Raw genomic sequence first — 21,663 nt, 5'->3', positions numbered from 1 at the left:
TCACTCATTTATTACTTATTTTCAGTGGCCTCACACAATGATTCTCTCACTTAGGTTATTCACACATACACTGATGTTTTTATCACAATGAAAAGAAGTGGTCTCAGAAGATGGAATCCATTAAGAGGTTAGAAATAAATCTTCTGACCACTAAAAACAGTAACAGTGATAGAATGCCATTGTTAATTATAGAAAATAATCTGTATTGGGGCTCGGGATGTGGCTCAAGTGGTAGCTTGCTCGCCTGGCATGCGTGAGGCACTGGATTCGATTCTCAGCACCACGTAAAAATAAGGTAAAGATATTGTGTCCACCTAAAACTAAAAAATAAACATTAAAAAAAAAAATAGATCTGTATCATAATACAGGGGTGCAAGAGAAAACATTTTTTAAATACCCAATACACTTCTGTAACAATAAATATTTATAAATTACTGATGTACTTTCATATGAGCTCTGTTATTAATATTCATGCTTTTGTGGAATTACTGATTTCCTACTCTGAAGAAGTCTTTCCAAAAATTTCTGGGAAGTCTCAAATATCCCCAGCATCATGGGTAAACCACAAAAGTGGTAATTCACCAAAATGTATTTTTATATATGCAATTAATAAATCTTGTGAGGTTAATTCCTCCTAATATATTTAAAATAATTTCATTCACCTCTGAAAAATAATAATCACTTTGATTTTACTATAGTCCAAACCCTTAGATATATACCTCTATGATAATTATTAGTGTAAAGAAAACCGAGTAAATTTTATATTCATATTTAAACTACTGAATACCTGTAAACAAAGTAGCATTTATTAAAATAGAATATACACTTAATTTATATTAAATCCAACTAAGATTTTTACAAGTTTTTCATCCTTAGACTTGAAATACACAAATCATGATTTTTTAAAACATTATCAGTCAGGTCTATACAAAATTGAAATAAGACATCCAAAGCAGATTATGATAATAATAATAAAAAAAAAAACCTTCAAACAGCTAGTAATATATAATGTGTAAAATTTCAGTAAAACACAGGTATAATTCTTATGGAAATGCTAGTCCTATAATACAGAGCGATATTTACAAGCAAACATGATCCAAACAGCACATGCAGATTCGGGGTAAGTAAACACTCGGACACGAACTGCCAGTCGCACCTGGTCTCCACGGCAACAGATTATTTCTTCACAAAAAGGGGATCTATGTTAGAAAGAAAATTTACTCAATTAAGAAGTGACACAGGCTTTACTTTCTTATTTCCAACTAAGTCAGTATTTAATTATATAATAAGTATCTTAATATTTGATAAATCCTATCTCTGCTCAATAATTTTGGTTGGGCTATTCAAATTATGGACTATTTCCCCATAGTCTATACACTAGTCAAGATCAGAGATCCTCAACCAAAATCACTGAGGAAATTACCCCCGACTATTTAGGGCTACGTCAGACCTAACAAAATGTGTGGCAAGAAGGTCATTGTAAAAGCTCCCCAGATGCTTGTGTTGTGCTGTCACTCCTAATAACTACCAGACTAACTGGTTTCTAAGATTTCTAGGCAAAAACAATTTTATAAATCCATAAATGCCACCTTACCGAAGACAGGTGGCAAATGCACGCCTTGCATTTCTATACACAAAATGTATAGGGAACCCTTTAAATGTGTGACCATCAGGTACCGCCCTCCTTATGGCATCCTGAAATTCTTCGTTGCCTGCAGATATACTTGTGGTGCGCTCAAATTCATAAGAAGCCAACGCTGGTGATAAAAGATAAGAAAGCTGGTCTTCCCAAACAGTCGTGAGGCCAAGATCCTACATATTCAAGAGGAAAAGAAAAAGTGAAGTGCATTAATATTATAAAAACCAACAAACAAAAATGTCAATTATTTTAATGAATGCCAAGAAAAGATTTTTTAAAGCTGCCATAGTTTTTAAAACTTCCTATTAATTATCCCAAGGATAAAGAGAGATAAAAAGAAGACAACTAAAGGTTATCAGGTTTTAATCCTTAAATAACGGAAAGACATTCAATACAATGATGTTCATGAAGGTTTTATGTCCTACACTTTTTTGTGTGGGGTACCAGGGATTGAACTCAAGGGCACTCGACCACTGAGCCACATCCCTAGCCCTATTTTTATTTTATTAGAGACAGGGTCTCACTGAGTTGCACAGAGCCTCACTAAGTCACTGACGCTAGCTATGAATTCAGGATCCTCCTGCCTCTGCCTCCTGAGCCACTGGGACTACAGGCAACTGACCGCACCTGGCTATATCCTCTATTTTTAAAACATCTACTACAAGTGGCCACCTGGAATAGTCCTAGTATGAAGACAAGTAGTGTCAATGAATTTGGAGACCATATTTATTTAAATTTAAAGAGTTTATAAGACTGAATCTGTCTAATTAGAATAAGTCATACTCCATGTATGTATAGTATGTCAAAATATACTCCACTGTCTCAGACATCTAAAAAGAACAACAAAGACTGAATCTGCATCAACTCACCTGCAGTGGGTGGGAGGGACAAATTAATGATACATGTAATTAAACTAAGTATCTACTGAGCACTTACTCTCCCCAAAAGCTTTGAGTTTTATACTACAACAGAAAAAAAAGAACCAGCTAGGGGTCCTTACAGAGCTTAGAGCGTATATTTCCATGGAATAATAAAGGCAATTATGGTTTCCTTTATACATAACATGTGCATTAAAGAAACCTACATTTACAAACAAACTTTTCAGGCGGCTGGGGTTGTGGCTCAGTGGTGGAGCACTTGCCTAGTTTGTGTAAAGCCCTGGGTTCCATTCTCAGCACCACATATAAATAAATAAAATAAAGGTCTATTGGCAACTGAAAAAAAAATTAAAAAATAAAACTTTTCAAACTTCTAAATCTTTTGATTACCATAATGTAATGTATCTTTATCAATTTCTAACTTCACATTCAAGATTTCTGCTCATCACAAAGGTTCATAATCAACTACATTTTGCCTGTGGCAAAATGGGAATCTCACTTGCTAGTTTACAGGTACCATTACAGACAATGATTGACACTGGCATCTATTTTGCCTAGATGGGTAGATGTAAAATGATACCCTCTCCCAGCAGCTCAGGAGGCTGAGGCAGGAGGATCGTGAGTTCAAGGCTAGCCTCAGCAACTTAGCCAGGTCCTAAGCAATTTAGTGAAACCCTGTCTAAATAAAAGTTAAAAAGAACTGGGGATGTGACTTAGTGGTTAAATGCCCCTAGGTTCAATCCTCAGTACCAAAAAAGAAAAGTACAAAACAGTTCAATACATGAACAAATGAAAAAGGTATAAACCTACAACTATTTTGGCGTTAATTACCTTTCTGTGTTCTGACACTAGGAGCCTCAGCTGCATTTCTATTTCATTACTTGTGACGGATGCATCAATTGTGGATGCACACAGAGGTGGAAAGGGAGGAAGGGATGTTGTCGCTCCTGGGGCACACACAGATTTAATTGCTTCTTCACTCATGGGTTTCCATTTGGATTCATCATTCAAATCAAATATACAGGTTTCTACTGCATCAGAGGGTTGACAATTTCCAAGGAACATCTGATGATTGAAAACACAGCCAATCGTTCGATATGGGTACAATGGTTTGGCCTGTTCGGCAAGCGGAGGCTCATCAGGATTAATAGGTTTGTGAATATACCTAAAAAAAATTAATTTATAAATTTACATAATGAGAATTTTAAAATTACAGGCAGTATCTGAGGAAAAAAATAGTCTAACACAAGACCATAACTCCTTCCAGAACTAGAGTTTAATACTTGTTTTTCCTTTATATACTTCCACAATCTGATTACTCTAAATTAACTACAAAGAACATCTTACAATATAGAAACCAAATTGTATTCACCTAACAATATGATATATTCTATGTCTATTGTCAATATCAAAAAAGTTTCTCTCAGATAATACAATTAAAATAATTTAGCAACATATTAGCAGGCATGAAATGATTATTGATGCAGGAGAAAGAAGACCCAAGGAAATGAGAAGGCAATCCAGGGATGTGTCTTTAAAACATTCACTATTTAAAGATGAGATGAAGGAAAACTGAGAAGAACATCCAGAATGAAAGAATGAAAACTGATAGGCAGTGATAGTGATAGCCATTGAAGCTAAGGAGAGAATGTTCCAAGATAGAGGGAGTGCTCCAACTTCTTTTTAAAACCAAGACAGGCTAATGAACTGGAAAAAAAAAAAAAAAAGTCCAATGGACTTACCAACATGGAGTTGGTGTCCACATCCAATTTTCAAAAGAATTCATGATTTACAACTTTAACTTATTTTCAGATTTAGGTATGATTGTCAGAAAAAAAGTGTGCCAATTACACATAGCTAAAAGTTACTATGATTTAGTTTTTACTAGTATAATGTCGCTAAAGACTTCTTTTCAGGGCCACAGACTTTCATATTGATTTTTTTTTTTTAGTTATATATGGACACAATATCTTTATTTTATATTTATGTGGTCCTAAGGATCGAACCCAGTGCCTCACGCATGTTACGCGAGTGCTCTATCTCTGAGCTACAATCCCAGCCCATACTGAAGTAATTTTTTATAGTCTCCAAAAATATTCTAATAACTAAAATTATGAGGCCCTGGGTTTGATGCCAAACGCTACAAAAATCAACTAATTAAAATACTGACACCTTCATTTTAAAATCCCTACAAACTGAGATGACTCACCTGTGTCCAGTTAAACTCTCCCAAAAAGTGATGGTTCCATCAGTTCCACAAGTCATAACCCATGCATGAGGTACTGCTTTTGCCTTAGTCCCTACACAGACAAAGGCTTCTAACCCATATCCAAGAAGAAGGCTGCACAGAAGGTTAGCATGATCTTCACAGTCACCCTACAGGATAGAATGAATTCAAATCAACTACTTATTCCCTTTTCAAAAATATTTTTTAGTTGTAGTTCGACAATACATTTTATTTATTTTTAAGTGGTGCTGAGGTTTGAACCCAGGGCTTTCATGTGCTAGGCGAGCACTCTACCGCTCAACCCCAGCCCAAGTACTCCCAGCCCAAGTACTTATTTCTTTATATTGTCACCTCACTTGATATTTATATGCAATATTAAAATCAAAATTTATCAAAATTTTTCAATTTTAATCACTAGACCAGTATTAAAATGAGAGAATGGGGGAAAACATACTAATTCTGGAAGGAAATTATTTTACATAATTAGTGTTCATGGAATGGGGAAAATGGCTCAGTGATACAATGCTTGCCTAGCTAGGATCCCCAGGGCCACAAAATTAATTAATTTAAAAAAATTAAGTTCTCACAGATATGATGTACACTTTAATAGGCAGCACTTAAGATTCAAAAGTTTATGAAGAACTCATACAATGTAGGAAGAAAGTCGGGAAGATTTTAATACATGAATGAATAGCTAAAGGACACAAATAAGCAAGCTAACAAATCATATAGCAAAAATAGTAAATAAATGGAACACACACCAATGATTTGTAGCATCTTTATATAATTTCAAGGAAATATATAGGAAAATTTGATTGGGAGAAAACACAAAAATGACAACAATGCCTATTATTAGTGTAGATTATACATCATTCTCCCTGTTTTCCAAATTCTCTTTGCTACACTTCACAATTTAAAAAAAATTATGAAGACTGCACACCGAAAATATCTAATATGTTCTGAGAAAAACTATAAAAATAATATGACTACATTATGTAAAGATATGTATTTATATATGGAATACTACAGGTAACACACAAAAGTGAAAATAACTTTTTGTTGCTGTAGTACTGGAGATGAAACCCAGGACCATGGGCATGCTAGGCAAGTGCTCTACCAATAAGCTACATCCCCAGCCCTGAAAATAACTATTGAGTTGAATGCTAAAATGAAGAAGGCCTCCTTTCCCCTCAAAATTTTAAATTAGTGGCTCTGCACTGTTTGTTTTGCGGTGATGGGGATGGAACCCAGGGCTTATGCATTCTAGGCAAGTACTATTTTATAGTTAGTAAATTGACTTTACACAATTTTTTAGACCCATACTTTCTATCCTGAGGTTTGGTAAAAAAACAAAATTCACACACACAGAAAAAAAAAAAATCAATGCAAAAATTTATTCATAATATCAAAAAGCTAGAAGCACAAGTTGGCCAAAAGAAACAGTTCCTACAATGGAGAAATAGGTAGATTTTATATATTGACTCAAGAAAATGTGAAATAACCATTAGAAGTTGGAAAGCACAAAAAAATACCAATATATGAAAAAAATGTTCATAGCATAATGTTAAATTATAAAGCAAGATAGTTTCATTTCTACTTATGGAAATTTATAATTGTGGAAAAAGTAATATCTACTAAAAAAAACCCCAAAATATGAAGAAATTGTAAGTTTGGAAAAGAATTATGGGTTTCTGAAGTTTCACCTTTACTATTGTAAGGCTTGTTTGTAAAAGACTACTCTAATTTTCAAGCTTCTCCTTTTTAAGATATACTTTCTCTTTAAAAATAAAACAGTCAAGGGATGGGGTTGTGGCTCAGAGGTAGATCTCTCGCCTACCATGCATGAGGCACTGGGTTCAATCCTCAGCACTACATAAAAATAAAATAAAGATATGGTGTCCACCTATAACTAAAAAATAAATATTTAAAATAAATAAATAAATGAATAAATAAATAAAACAGTCAAAGCTGGCTTGGTAGTATATGCCCTAATCCCAGTAGCTCAGGAGACTTGAGGCAGAGGATCCCAAGTTCAAAGCCTCAGCAACTTAGCAAGGCCCTGAGCAACTCAGCAAGACCCTATCTCAAAAACAAAGGCAGGGTGGGGTTGGGTTGGGGATACGGCTCAGTGGTTAAGCACCTCTGAGTTCAATCCCTGGTACCAAAATAAAAATACTCAGAAGAGTGATTATTTGCTTTACAAAATAATTATAGACACAACTGTAAATATATTATTCCTATTATATTTGAAAATTTTTAAAAGTCCATAAATATATAACATTTGGGAACTAGACCTTGGAAACAAATCTAACTTTTTTTGCTAAGTAAAATTAAATGTTTTTTTAACTGTCTTTAAGACACAGTCTTAGCCAAGACTGGTGGCACATGCCTGTAATCCCAAGAACTTGCCAGGCTGAGGCAAGAGGATCCCAAATTAGAGACCAGCTTCAGCAACTTGGCGAGATCTTGTCTCAAAAAATGAAAAAGACTAAAAGGCAGAGCACCTCCTGCTTCAATCCCAGACTACAAAACAACAAATGAAAAACCCCACATAATTTCTCTGTCATATCAACATCATCCAAATGTTTCTTCCACAGTTTGAGTTTATTTAGACTACCATACTATTTATACAACCTCAGAATAAGCAAAATTATTTCCAAACAATAATAGATGAAGGTAAGTTCTCTTTTTTCCTGTTTCAAAACAATTAAATGTTATAGTGTTATTTGTTCATTATATTATCATCATTTTTAGAATTCAGACGACTAGGGAACATCCCATGATATATTTAATTTATCAAAATTGAGTCATTAAAAAAATTTAACATTAACAAATTTATTCTACATGTCTTTAATACTGTGTTTAAAACTAAACAAAAATACCATGTAATCCAAGTTTTTTTTTTCCCATATTCATTTTGTACTGCCATTTTCCCTTTAAAAATATGCAATATTACCCGAGCAAAAGTTAACCCAAGAATTGTACCAGCAGACCATAGTTCTGGTCACAGTGCTTTCTCAAATTCACTCTATAGCTTGGTTTCTGACTACTACTTAACATGTCCCTACCTTGTAGAAATCACCATAAGTTACATAAGAAACTGTGAGAAAACAAAGACGTTAAGTGTCTTTACGTATTGAGACACTTAAAATGTTTATGGCAAATGGCGAGAACAAGATTTTCTTATTCAAACTGACAGTACGTACATTTTTTCTAAGGTCATTCTTTTACAAGTGTACTGTAAGTCCAGAATAACTATGATGTACTTGCTACTTAATTCTACTATGCGTGTATGATACCTTGTTTCTACAGAGAAAGGCCAGCAGAGTGCACCATTGTTCCTGTTTACCTCCTCCTCCAATAACAGGAGCTCGTTCATAACCAAGGACATTAACGAATCTTGCTGCCTGCCGTGGAGTATCCAGAAGCCGGCCAGCTCGAAGTGGTTTAATGTAGGAACAGACGGGTCTATTTACTCCATTTTCATCCTGGAAGAAAAGGATGAAAACATCATCTATGATGACAGATTGTCATCCCCCAATTTTAACATCTTTTGTTTTTTTTTAATACATGAGTATGAGCTAAAATAACTCTGGATGTCATTTACTGTTAATCATAAATCCAGCACTATGCTGCTAAGCACTATTCATATAATCTCTTTTAATTCTCATCTATATTATTTTCATTTCATATTTAAAAAAACAGAAGGTACAACTATCACACAACAGAGTCAGGATTCAAACCCTAAACTGTCCGACTCTAAAGCCTAAGACAGCCAGGAGTGGTGGCAAACACCTATAATCCCATGGGCTCAGGAGGTTGAGGCAGGATGACCACAAGTTCAAAGCCAGCCTCAGCAATTTAGTAAGGCCCTGAGCATCTTAGCAAGACCCCCATCTCAAAATGAAGAGTAAATCAGGGTGGGGATGTGGCTCAAAGGTTAAGTGCCCCTGGGGTTTAACCCCTAGTACCTACCACCACCATAAAAAGCAAAGCCTATAACAGTAAGAATTGATCTGAAAAAACAGTGGGCAGACAGGTACAGGAGGGACAGAGGGTCTAAGCTAAAGTACTATTTATATTACCAAACAATTTAATATGTGTCCTAACAAACAACAATTCTGATTGGCTGCTTATTTCTAATTTGTTTTTATTATAGCATCCCACTTCAGAGATCCAGAAAAATAGCCATTTGTTAACCAAGTCAACCGAAAGCACAATTTTAAAAAACATTTTAGGAAAATGTCTTTCATTCTAGCTCTTAATACTTGTGGTTAATAACTATTATTGTGTATAGCAGTCTTTAGAGACTGACGGGAGATTACATCACCAAGCACACACATTCCTTAACTTCACAGTTATGCCGCAGCATGAGAAAGGGCCAACAGCTGGTCAGGGTCTAGAGACCCCACACCCTTGACCAAGGCAGGGATCCTCAGGAGACAAAACCCAACTCAGCCAACAGGAACACTACCTGCTCCAACCATCAGAACTGCTGATCTCTCTACATCACAAAGACATCATTTCTCCAGAATAATCCTCACTCAGCAAGGAAAGAAACCTTACTTATCACTTATATTTGATCATTATACACACCTGACCATAAATTGTAACACAATCCAGAGTAAAACAACTTATTATTTTCACTCGTTCTGGTAGTTCTCAACTCTGATTGCCACCAAATTCTAAAACAAAATCATGATTCTAATTAGGGGGAAAGTGGAAAACTATTATTTGATTTTCTTTTACATTAATTCAGCATTACTAATTTGTGTAGTATAATATTAAGTCCTGAAATCACAAGCAGAACATTAAAAGGTTATCCTCAAGCAATTATAATATTTTCTTAAAAAATTATTAGCCCTAAGTTTCAATTTCTATAACTTATTTTAAAATTTCTTGCACTAAAAATTTCAAAAGGTGTCATTAAATGAATTGTTGCCCAACTAGTGAGGGAGGAAAAGAACAAAGGATTACCAAGTATATAATGACCCTGATGGGTCCATAGATCTTTGGTTAGAATGAAGGTAATGAACCCAGTTATGTGTGGGAAGTCCTATTCTTACATAGGCACTAATGACAAGAAAAGGTTGAGTACCTAAACAACAAATTTATCTGCCATCAAGAGTAGCATCTTGGAATACAAGATATATCATCATGTTTCATTATAATATTTAATATATTACCTATATATCCCCATATTATTTAAGTCTTGAAAATTTCAATATTTCAACTTCTCAATCTGCACAATAAGTTTTTCCCATTTTTAAATTTATTGATTTTAAAAAATTTAATACATAAGAATTGCACACATCTATACATATCTCATTTACTATTTTAAAATTTTTTATAGTTGTAGATGAGCAGCATGCCTTTATTTTATTTATTTTTTTTAATGTGGTGCTGAGGATCGAACCCAGTGCCTCACACGTGCAAGCCAAGCACTCTGTCACTGAACTATAGCCCCAGCCCTCATTTACTACTTTTGTGGTGAAAACATTCAAAATCCTTTCTTCTAGCTTTCAAAAATTTACAGTACATATTATCTGTAGTCAATCTACTGTGCAATAGAACACCAGAACTTTATTCTAAATTTTAATTAACTAAAATTAAATGAAATTTCAGTTTTAGTTTCATTAGCCACATTCTGAGTTCTCAACACATGGCTGGTAGATCCCATAGCAGACGTAGAACATTGCCATCTCTGCAGAAAGTGCTACTGCATAGTACTACTGGAAATTTATTTCCTCTTGGGCCTGGAAGGAGCAAATTCTTTTTCAGACCATGTATAATTTTCTGGATTAAAACTATGGTTTTAAGTGGGGCAGGTGGTAAATGTCTATAATCCCTATCACTTGAGAGGCTGAGGCAGGAGGATTTCAAGTCTGAAGCCAGCCTCAGCAACTTTGCAAGACCCTATGCAATTCAGTGATAGCTCAGTAGTTAAGTGCCACTGGGTTCAACCAAAACAAAAACAACAACAAAACAACTAAAAGAGAATAGAATCATGGCATTTGCAGGTAAATGGATGAAGCTGGAGAATATAACGCTAAGTGAAGTTAGCCACTCCCAAAAAACCAAATGCCAAATGTTTTCTGATATAAGGAGGCTGATTCATAATGGGGTAAAGGGGAGATAGGGCAAAGGGGAAAGAGGGGAAGGGAGGGAGCATGGGGATAAAAAAGATGATAGATTGAGATGGACATCATTACCCTAAGTACATGTACAAAGGCATGAATGGTGTGAATGTACTTTGTGTATAATCAGAGATACGAAAAATTGTGCTCTATATGTAATGTGAATTGTAATGCATTCTGCTGTCATATATAACAAATTAGAATAAAAAAGTAAAAATAAATAAATAAAACAAAACAAAACAATATGCAAATTAATATAGACTCTGCCAGGACCAAGTTGCCATTTGATCTTAAAAAATTCCAATCCCTTGATTTCCTTAGCTGCACACCAACCTCCTGTTCCTTGTTCCCCGCCCGACCCGTGCTGGGGATCAATCCCAGGGCTACCTGTTACCTACTACTATACTATTGCTGAGCCACATCCCTAGCCCATTCCTCCTTTCTCTGTGATATATCATTTATCTGATCCACTTCTTGAGTCCTCTCTGGTCTCAGATTCCACATCAGTGAAAATCTGCAATTTGACTAGAAAACAGGAAGATAAGTCATATTTTGATTGTGGTTTCTCCATGCCCTTGTGCTGATTCAGCACTACCTTGCCTACCCGGTCACTGAAAGCACTGACAAAATGCCTCTGTAAAGTCTGAAGCCATTTCCCTCATTCCCACCACTAGACAACCAGGGACTCTCATTCCCAAGCTTCCCATCTAGAAACTAAACCATTTTTCATTTGTCCCAACATCTAGGGAGAACAGGGTAAAGCTAGGATCTAAGAAATATAATTCAAAGCAATATTACATTATAATTATACAGAAGCATTTATATAAGGTTAAACATACGTGAAAGATTTGAATGTCTCCTCAAAAGTTACAAAAAGTACAGGATCTCACTATATGCTTTATACTGACTTGTTAAAAAGAAAATGGGGGTTAGGGTTGTGGCTCAGTGGTAGAGCACTTGCCTAGCAAGTGTGAGGCACTGGGTTCGATTCTCAGCACCACATATAAACAAATAAATAAATATAGGTCCATCAATAACTAGTAAAAATTTTAAAAAAGAGAGGGGGCGGGGGAATGGGCTTAAGATTTGGGAAAACAGAGGCAGAGATCTATACAGATAGTCCCAGGCTTAGGATGATTTGACTTAACAATTTTTCAACTTTAGATAGTGTGAAGCTATGTGCATTCGGTAGAAACCATACTTCATTTTCAATTTTGAGCTCCAGACTAGGAATATGCAGTATGATACCATCTCTCATGCTAGGCAGCCACAGCTCTCAATCAGCCACATGACTACTGACACTCTACTATGTTGCTAAGCTGTGATGCACAGTATGTTAGATGTATTAAATTTTCAACTTCTGATGGCTTTATTTTATCAGGATGTAATCCCAATTGTAAGCCAAGAAGCATTTGTTGTTGGAATTCTGCAGCTGAACATCAGTAGTCACTAAGTTAGAGATCTTGATTATACAGAATTATTGCATGTGACTTTAAAAAAAAAAAAAACCCTAACAAAAATAATTTATGTCCAGAGCCTCTGTTCTGCACACAAGAGCTGCACTTATAGAAATCCATTCATGATACTTAGAAGTTAATTATCTAACTTCTAAGTATCATGAATGGGTTTATTCCAGGTTAAATAAAACAGATTTTCATCTACTTAAAAATTAAATAAATTCAGAAAGGGTTTTAAGAGCCTAATAAAAAATTGAAAGCAAAATAAAACAAAGATTGTGTTATGCCACTCACCTACTCAATAAAAGAGATTTACAAAGTCAGCATTGCATTTTAGAAAAGCAAATTAAATAAATTTATATATACAATACTAACTACCATATGTACAAAAGAAACTTTTCTGATATATAATTTACAAACCTGTGCAAAAATTTTCACTAGCCGTGAGTTGTGTGAGGGTCGAATTTGCAAATATTCTCTCCACCACTGCTTGGCATACACAAGAAATAATCGCTCTTTCTCTGCAGTTTTCTGACGTTCCAAAGCAAGCTTAAAATTTAAAAGAAAAATATATATTTTTTTCAATTTCTACTCCATCTCCTTGATTATCACAATACATATCTATTTCCCATTACCATATTTGCAAGAGCCTGCATACTTCCTTGTTTCTATGACTAGCCATATTATTTGGTCTCCACAACATAGTCAAGTGATCTTTTTTTCTTCCAAGACAGAAAATTGTAAACAATAAATCATATTGTCACTTCCTTGTTTAAAACACTTCAGTAATTTTCTAACACACTCTAGAGTACTTGCATGGGCTTCCAAACTCTGGTATCCACCTCATTTTCTTCTCTTGCCCCATCCACAAGGGGCCCTTGATTCTGTTCAGGGACTTCTGCTTTAAGCTACTGTTCCCCCTGCCTGGAATGTTCTGGCCTGGTATGCTGCTCTTGCCATCTGGACCTTTTTCCCTCTCCTAATCACTTGACCTAAATCAGACTCCTAGTATCCACTCTACTGCACACTTCACCCCATGAAACTTTTCCACCTAACACCTTCTACTATCTGGTACTTTGTTTATGGACTCATTTTTACTGTTGGTCTTCTCACCAGAATCTAGGCTCCAAAAACAAGCTGTCTGCCTTGTGTACTGCTGCATCTTCAGCATCTAGAAAAGTGTCTGGCCCTTTTTAATATCTGTTTAAGATCAATAAATATTTCTGACTAGAAAATTTTAATATAATCTTAAAGAGAAGTCTGGGAAAGTTAGAAAAAATATATGAAATAAGAAAATAAACTTAGGCTACAGTCATCAAAAAACAAACATAAGAGCAAAAACATTAGAAATGTTTATAAAACAATGTTAAACACCAGAGCTGTTGGGACTGGGGATATAGCTCAGTGGTAGAAGTCTATACGGCCTGAGGTTTGATTCCTAGTATGCGTGCACGTAGGCAAACGCATGCAAACACCAAACCCATTTATTTGTCAACATAATAAACAAAAGAAAAAAGTAAAACCCAAGTGTTTACTTCCTTATGTATCATATAAACTTACAAAAAACATAATTAAAACTCATACATAATATATGTATATATACACATTTCTATTCATTTACAAGTAACATCAGGTCGGTTCCTACTAAGTGTTATGTAACATATAATTCAGATGCCAGATTAAAGGGAGATGAAAGTTCAGAACTAAGAAGCTGTTTCAGGAAAGCAGAGTAGGACACTGTTTACCTGGGGGAGAGGGGTTAGCACTGTAAAACTAAGAAAGCAAAAATATAACAAACCCCAAAAAGCTCAGTGATAGAGCACTTGCCTAGCATGTACAAGGCTTTGGGTTTGATCCCCAGCATTGCAAAAAATAATAGTAAAAATAAAAATCCACCCCCCCCCAGCCAAAAAAAGATAAATAAAACTAAGTCACCAGAACACTATAAATAGAACAATACAAAGGGGCATGACTGAGTAAAAGCACAATTTCAGGACCAAAGTATGCAGTCCAGGAGAAATCATGCCAAAAGGCGGCAGATGATCATAACCTGCAAAGTAAGGACAGGGTGGCACACCCCCCTGAAGGGGTGGAGAAACCTACTAATCTCAAGACCTAAGAAGAAAGCAGCAGAGATCTGAGATCTGAAAGGGTTTTAAGAGCCTAATAAAAAATTGAAAGCAAAATAAAAGAAAGATTGTGTTATGCCACTCACCTACTCAATAAAAGAGATTTACAAAGTCAGCATTGCATTTTATAAAAGAGATCTGACAGCAGAGTTAGGGAAGAATGCCTCTTCAAACTTTCCAGAAGCAAGTGCTGAGTACAGAGCAAAAACTGCATGACACCAACCTCTCAATAAAAGTCTACAAAATGAACAAACCACACCCACTGAGGCTACTCCTTTATGTCGTTTCAAACATCCATTACATTTCCCAAAATATACCACAGATTTCCCTAGAAAGCAATCTTTGTCATTTTATTTCTCAATTCTTTTACTAACCTTTGAGTACTAATTTAAAAATGCACGGCAATTTCCAAAAAGGGAGTACTTTCTAGGATCAACAGGTAAATATACTACAATAAAAACAAATATACCAGGAGAAACTAGGAATTACCTGTGTGTTCACCACTTCTTGAGATAATGTCTGATTGAGTGGTGGATACATTTCAAGTTTTATATTTAAAATTCCCACAGAAACTTTTGATTCTGTGCCTATAAAGATAAATAAAGATTTAGAACTTCACAAGTTTCAATACTATGTGTAGTCAATCAAAGTGTAACCAAAATAACTTAGCTTGGTGTTTTTCCACTTAAATGGAATAAATATTCAATTTAAATATTAATATTCACATAAAAAATGAACTTTTTTTTAACACAAAAATGTTTACATTTTAAGATTTTTCTGATCTAATGAATTCAGGATTCTTAATTTTTTAATCTTTATTAAATGCATTTTACCAACCAGACTTTCATTAAATATAAAGTCAATGCAATACCTCATTCTGTCTCCATGAAAAAAAAAAAAAAAAAAAAAAAAAATTTTTTTTNGGGCGGGGAACAAGGAACAGGAGGTTGGTGTGCAGCTAAGGAAATCAAGGGATTGGAATTTTTTAAGATCAAATGGCAACTTGGTCCTGGCAGAGTCTATATTAATTTGCATATTGTTTTGTTTTGTTTTATTTATTTATTTTTACTTTTTTATTCTAATTTGTTATATATGACAGCAGAATGCATTACAATTCACATTACATATAGAGCACAATTTTTCGTATCTCTGATTATACACAAAGTACATTCACACCATTCATGCCTTTGTACATGTACTTAGGGTAATGATGTCCATCTCAATCTATCATCTTTTTTATCCCCATGCTCCCTCCCTTCCCCTCTTTCCCCTTTGCCCTATCTCCCCTTTACCCCATTATGAATCAGCCTCCTTATATCAGAAAACATTTGGCATTTGGTTTTTTGGGAGTGGCTAACTTCACTTAGCGTTATATTCTCCAGCTTCATCCATTTACCTGCAAATGCCATGATTCTATTCTCTTTTAGTTGTTTTGTTGTTGTTTTTGTTTTGGTTGAACCCAGTGGCACTTAACTACTGAGCTATCACTGAATTGCATAGGGTCTTGCAAAGTTGCTGAGGCTGGCTTCAGACTTGAAATCCTCCTGCCTCAGCCTCTCAAGTGATAGGGATTATAGACATTTACCACCTGCCCCACTTAAAACCATAGTTTTAATCCAGAAAATTATACATGGTCTGAAAAAGAATTTTTTGTGTGTCATAAAGAAATTCTCATTTATCCTTTCTTATTATCACATCACATAGGAATACAAATTTTCAATCCATGTCTAGATGTAAAGAATTAGAAAACAAATGTACTTCATAACCAAAGTATTTAATATTGCTTCAGGAAATCAATATGCTTGTTTCCAGGTCATTACTATGATTATCATGTTAGGCCTATTTTTGAAGACAAATAACTGGGAATTTTTATTTTAATAAATTTCCTACGTAAAAAACACATTTTTTCTTCTACTTTTTATTTAATGAAATATATATTCTAGGTCTGGTTTAAAATCCAAATCATTACTAAAGCTATGCTGTCCACTGGTCAGATTTAACTCTGTGAAGAAGTGTCAATATGAAATTCCATTCTATGTCAGGCAAAAAACATTGGTAGGTTTTAGATTTTTAGTTTTTCCATTTTATTAGCAAAAATAATGTTACATAACAGGCATCATGCAAGATTCCAAGGAATAAGACAGGCATGAACTTTGCACTGAAGGACAACAACTATTCATTAATAATATAATTAATTTAATACTGAGCAAGTAGTTATTACCTCCTTCCAAGTCTCACTAGTCCACTGTAAAATGCTGAGAAAAAAATCTACTCCATATATTTTTTTTAATATTTACTTTTTAGTTGTAGTTGGACACAATACCTTCATTTATTTATTTATTTTTCATGTGGTGCTGAGGATTGAACCCAGGACCTCACACGTGCTAGGCCAGCACTCTACCACTGAGCCACAATCCCAGCCCTACTCCATATTCTTTAGGAGTCACTGGTACTGACTAGATGCACTGTATTCCAGGATATGCTAAAGAGGAATAAGCTTTTTGCACATGTATATTTGTGCATGCCAAAAATCTTATGTTTCTTTATAGTCTCATACTTATTTAAGCAAATGAAAATAAATTAAAAACCTTCCAAATTTCTATATTCGTTTTCCAGAAAAACATTTTTCTTAAGACAAGGCCAGCCTCATCAGTGCTATACTGGTATTGTTTGTCAAAAAGTTCCCAAAGATCACAACTGGAACGCTAATGAAATTCCATTTAAGCCAACATAATGGCACACATCTGTAATCCCTGTGGCTCAAGAGGCTAAAGCAAGAGGATTCCAAGTTGGAGACCACCTCCTCAGCAACTTCACAAGGCCCTAGGCAACTCAGTGAGACTCTTGTCTCTAAATAAAAAAAATATTTTAAAAAGGGCTGGGGATGTAGCTTAGTGTTTAGGCACCCCTAGGTTAAATCCCAAGTACAAAAAAAAGAAAAAGAAAGAAACTCTACAGGCTTCCTTCCCTCTTGGCTTATAAGGAAGGCATCTTTGAAATAGAGGTATAAATGTTTTTACCAACTGTGCCTATAAAAAGGTAAGAGTGACACCATACCTACACCCATAAGCTCCACAGTCAGATTGGTTACTCCATTTTCTGAACCCAAAACTGATCGCCATTCCAGAAAATAGGATGCTACTAAGGTGGTCTCACCAAATATGTCAGTTTTGATTAGCACCATATGAATTGGATCACTTATTGATAACATTGTTGTTGAATCAGCCATTCTAGTTCCATCGCCTAGCAACATAAATCAGAAAAAAAAAAAATCAAGTTACATATTCATTTAGGCCAATATAAAAGAAAACTTACTGAAAATTATACTAAACTAATACAAAACCAAATAGAATAACTTTGTATGTCTTGGAAAACATGCCAAAGGCTGGGAATAAAAATAGTTTTATCACTAGCTTCTGAGAGGATGGCAGAATTGTGATGAGTCATTTAGTTACTTAATACATAGTCAGTTCTTTCTAACCCATAAACAATGAGTTTGTTCTTTATTTATATGCTAATATGATAAAATGCCATTAAATAACATCATTTTCAAACTACCTTTACCCTTCTTCAAAAAAAATTTTTTTTTTAATTATCTTCACAGCAAGAATCTTACTCTTTTTTTTGGGGGTACTGGAGATTGAACCCAGGGGCACTTTACCAACGAGCTGTATCCCCAGTCCCTTTATTATTTTGACACAGAATCTAGATAAGTTGCTGAGACTGGCTTTGAATCTGCAATCTTTCACATCAGCCTTCGAGTCTATGATTATAGGCATGCACCACTGTGCTGAGCTACCTTGCTCTTCAACCTCCTGATATACCACTGTATTATCTACAGAAAACTCAAAGATGTAAAGCCTTGGATCTAGCAATTTATCTCATTAACTGCCTTATTAAGTAACATTGTTCATACGGAAAAACAATTTATGAATGCATTATCAATCTTAAAATCTAAACTTATGAAAACATAATTCTATAACTTTGCTTATTTTATAAATACAAACAACCAAAGTGTATAAAATGCCTTTATAGGCCATGCATGGTGGCACACACATGTAATCCCAGCAGCTCAGGAGGTTGAGGCAGGAGGGCCCCAAGTTCAAAGCCAGCGTCTGCAATTTAATGGGGCCCTAAGCAACTTAGGAACACCCTGTCTCAAATAATACATAAAAAAGGGCTGGAGATGATCCCCATTACCCACCCTCCCCTCAAAAAACAACAAAAACAGCAATATGAGAAGAGAGAGATTCATCCGTTAAAAAAAATCTCTCCTTACGAAGTGTGGTGGCACATGCCTGTAATCCCAGCATCTCAGGAGGCAGAGGCAGGAGGATCACAAATTTAAAGCCAGCCTCAGTAATTTAATGAGACCCTGTCTCTAAGTAAAAATATTAAAAAAGGCCTAGGGATGTGGCTCAGTGGTTGAACCCTCCTGGGTTCAATCCCCAGCACAGAAACAAATAAAAAAACTTATAGGGAAAGTTATAGTTTTCTGCAATAAAACCTGACAAAGATTTATTCAATTGAATGTATTTCCCATCCTTACCTAAGCTTTCTCTGTGTACTTCAAGTAAAAAGCCATCATGAAAATCAGGTTCACAGGCACATGGAACAGGTTTAGAACGAAAACGTTGGTTCCGATAATGTAAACATAAAGTAAAAGTTGAACAAACTTGTCCAGGTAAAGGCTCAGGTTCTTGAAGATGTTCCAAGAAAGCTTTTCCACCCAAAACCTGAAGGTAAAGATACCTCCGTGTTGGATCAATATTAGCTGTAAAGTGTAGCAATATATATGAGGAAACTGCCAAATAACTTAGACTGTGATCAAGACATAAGGAAACAATAACTTGACTGAAATAAAACCAAAGACTAAAAAAGAGAGCAACAAATTTACTATGGAGCAGATGATTTGCACTCTGGGACGAAAAGATACATAATACATATCCTTTTCTGAGTTTATATCCTGGCTACTTTCTCCCAGCTGGAAAGGAGTTAACAGTCAAGATTTTCTGTACCTTGCTTTTTTAGTTGCTTATACAACATTCCTCACCCCATAAACCAACTCAGACAGTTATCAACTTAGCAAGTGTTTTGTCAATTATATTACTGTTAGAAAAGCAAAGTTGTACTGTTTTTATAAAATCATACTAAAACACAAGAAACTAGAGTTTCTTGTTTCATGTGCTACATATGATACACTACATACAAAATGAAATCCAAGTTTAGACAAACTAACCATCAAATTTTGTTTCATTTTTTAAAAAAATATTTTTATTTGCTTTTCTGTGTCTGTCTTTTAAAATATTTTTTTAGTTGTAAATGGACACAATATCTTTATTTATTTATTAAAAAAAATTTTTATATTTATTTTTCAGTTTTTGGCGGACACAACATCACTGTTTGTATGTGGTGCTGAGGATCGAACCTGGGCCGCAGGCATGCCAGGCGAGCTCACTACTGCTTGAGCCATATCCCCAGCCCCAATCTTTATTTATTTTTATGTGGTGCTGAGGATCAAACCCAGTGCCTCACACATGGGAGGCGGGCATTCTACCACTGAGCTACACCCCCAGCCATAAGGGTTTCACTTTGAAAAATAAATACTGATTTTTTTTCTATCAAACACTGTAGTAATATTAAAAAATATATACATACTTTTTTTTAACGTTGATTGTTTATCAAAACCAACAGGTTGTTTTGGAGAGGAAGGAAGTTCTTGATCAACATTTTCCTAAAAAGGCAGAGAAAAAAAATCAAAACAAATTAGAAAACAAAAATCATAGGTAAGAACATGCCAAGCATTGAAATCAAAAACAGTTAGGATAATAACCTTTCAAAAATAAAATAAAATAAACCGCTTTATTTTCCTAGCATAATGAAAATAAATACCTATAAATATCTCATAAAAGACAGCAAAACTGGTTATTCCTAAAGTCTAAATTGTCTTACCATTCACAGAATGTGACAAAACAAATCCTTAACACCTTACACAAGGTTAAACTTTCTCTAAACCTTATATAACACTGGCTTAAGATTCCACCATGAACTGGTTTTAATATAACATTCATATAGCAGTAGCTTTTACTAGGTCAATGTTTTAATAAATGGGTTCCATAAGCCTCAAAAACCAAAAAAGGATGCAGTATGAACAGACTTAATTCCCTGATGTATTATGAAATTCATTCTATTTTTACATTATATTACCCAGGTATTGAGGTCACAATTTCTCATTACTGTCTCATTTTCAAAAGAGGGCTTACTTAATAATATACCAAGAGGCCTATCACTCAGTTTTGACCTATATGTGTGAAAAGATTTGAGAGCTCTTATTGAGTCAAGTATTTTCTTAAAAAAATTCCTAAGTGTATTTTCTTTAAAATAGTTTAACCTAAAATGTTATAAAACAATCTTAGAAAGCATGTGTAGTTCAGATTACTGATCTAAAAGAATACAAAATTCTGCTATGCACAGAAAGAAATATGGTAACTCAAATTTCACTGATATAAAATACTATTTGCCATACTGAACGCTGAAACAAGGCTATTAGTAGACACAATGACCTTAAAGTGACTTCACTCAATCAGGAGAGGCACCCAATACAGACCGAAGTGTTATGCACGATCAATACATTGTCAAATTTTCCCCCTAAAATTTAACTCACGGTAACAAAATTAAGTTCTTTCATCACATCATCAATGATTCCTCGACGTCTAAGGGCTTTTATCAAATCTTCGGTCGACAAATGTTGCTGATCCGGTGCCAATTCTTCCCGTATGGTCTCAGCAAGGATTTCTCTTATTCTGCCATGGACATCCATCTACGCAGAAAATTCGAATTGTAACTCACATCATCACAAAGCAGTTAAAACTTGCTTCTCGGGTTTGCGGCTTCCAAAACTATCAGTAAACGTACGGCTCTGACCGCAACTGAACGAGAAAAGGAGACTTTTTAAAAAAGAACTCTTCGAGCACGCCTTCCAGAAAGTGTCGCTGCAGTTCCCCCCGTTCCCCTCCGCCACCTCCCGAGGGCCGGCGTCCCGGGTTCGCCCCGCAGCCCTGCACCCGGAGGCCCGCAGACCGGCAAGGCACCCGTGCCCGCCGCCCGGTCGGAGACGCAGCACCAGAGCCGATCCAGGGCTGACCCAGACCGACTCAGACCGACCCAGGACAGGGCGAGGGCTGTCTCTTATACAC

At 35.3% G+C, this 21,663-nt stretch overlaps 1 protein-coding gene across 3 annotated transcripts; it reads right to left on the bottom strand.

Annotated features, from left to right (window-relative positions):
* Nucleotides 1-784: 784 nt before the first annotated feature.
* On the bottom strand, nt 785-21,453 carry Cep76 (centrosomal protein 76). Of its 3 annotated transcripts, none has more exons than XM_015506056.2 (11): nt 21,132-21,453; nt 20,126-20,201; nt 19,017-19,241; nt 17,525-17,710; nt 14,957-15,054; nt 12,759-12,887; nt 8,044-8,232; nt 4,727-4,893; nt 3,349-3,682; nt 1,595-1,812; nt 785-1,199 (listed from the first exon to the last, which is right to left on the bottom strand). In XM_015506056.2, the coding sequence occupies exons 1-11, from the start codon at nt 21,285-21,287 to the stop codon at nt 1,061-1,063; spliced, it is 1,917 nt and encodes a 638-aa protein (XP_015361542.1). In that variant the 5' UTR covers nt 21,288-21,453; the 3' UTR covers nt 785-1,060. The 3 variants fall into 3 exon arrangements, with proteins under 3 accessions (XP_015361542.1, XP_048662683.1, XP_048662682.1); XM_048806726.1 differs by having other exon boundaries at nt 19,017-19,203; nt 21,132-21,197; XM_048806725.1 differs by lacking the exon at nt 19,017-19,241 and having other exon boundaries at nt 21,132-21,451.
* Nucleotides 21,454-21,663: the final 210 nt, after the last annotated feature.

The sequence above is a fragment of the Marmota marmota genome, unplaced genomic scaffold, assembly GCF_001458135.2.
Source record: "Marmota marmota marmota unplaced genomic scaffold, marMar, whole genome shotgun sequence".
NCBI lineage: Eukaryota > Metazoa > Chordata > Mammalia > Rodentia > Sciuridae > Marmota > Marmota marmota.
Note: the sequence above shows the minus strand (reverse complement) of the source record. Positions and strands in the feature narration are given on the sequence as shown.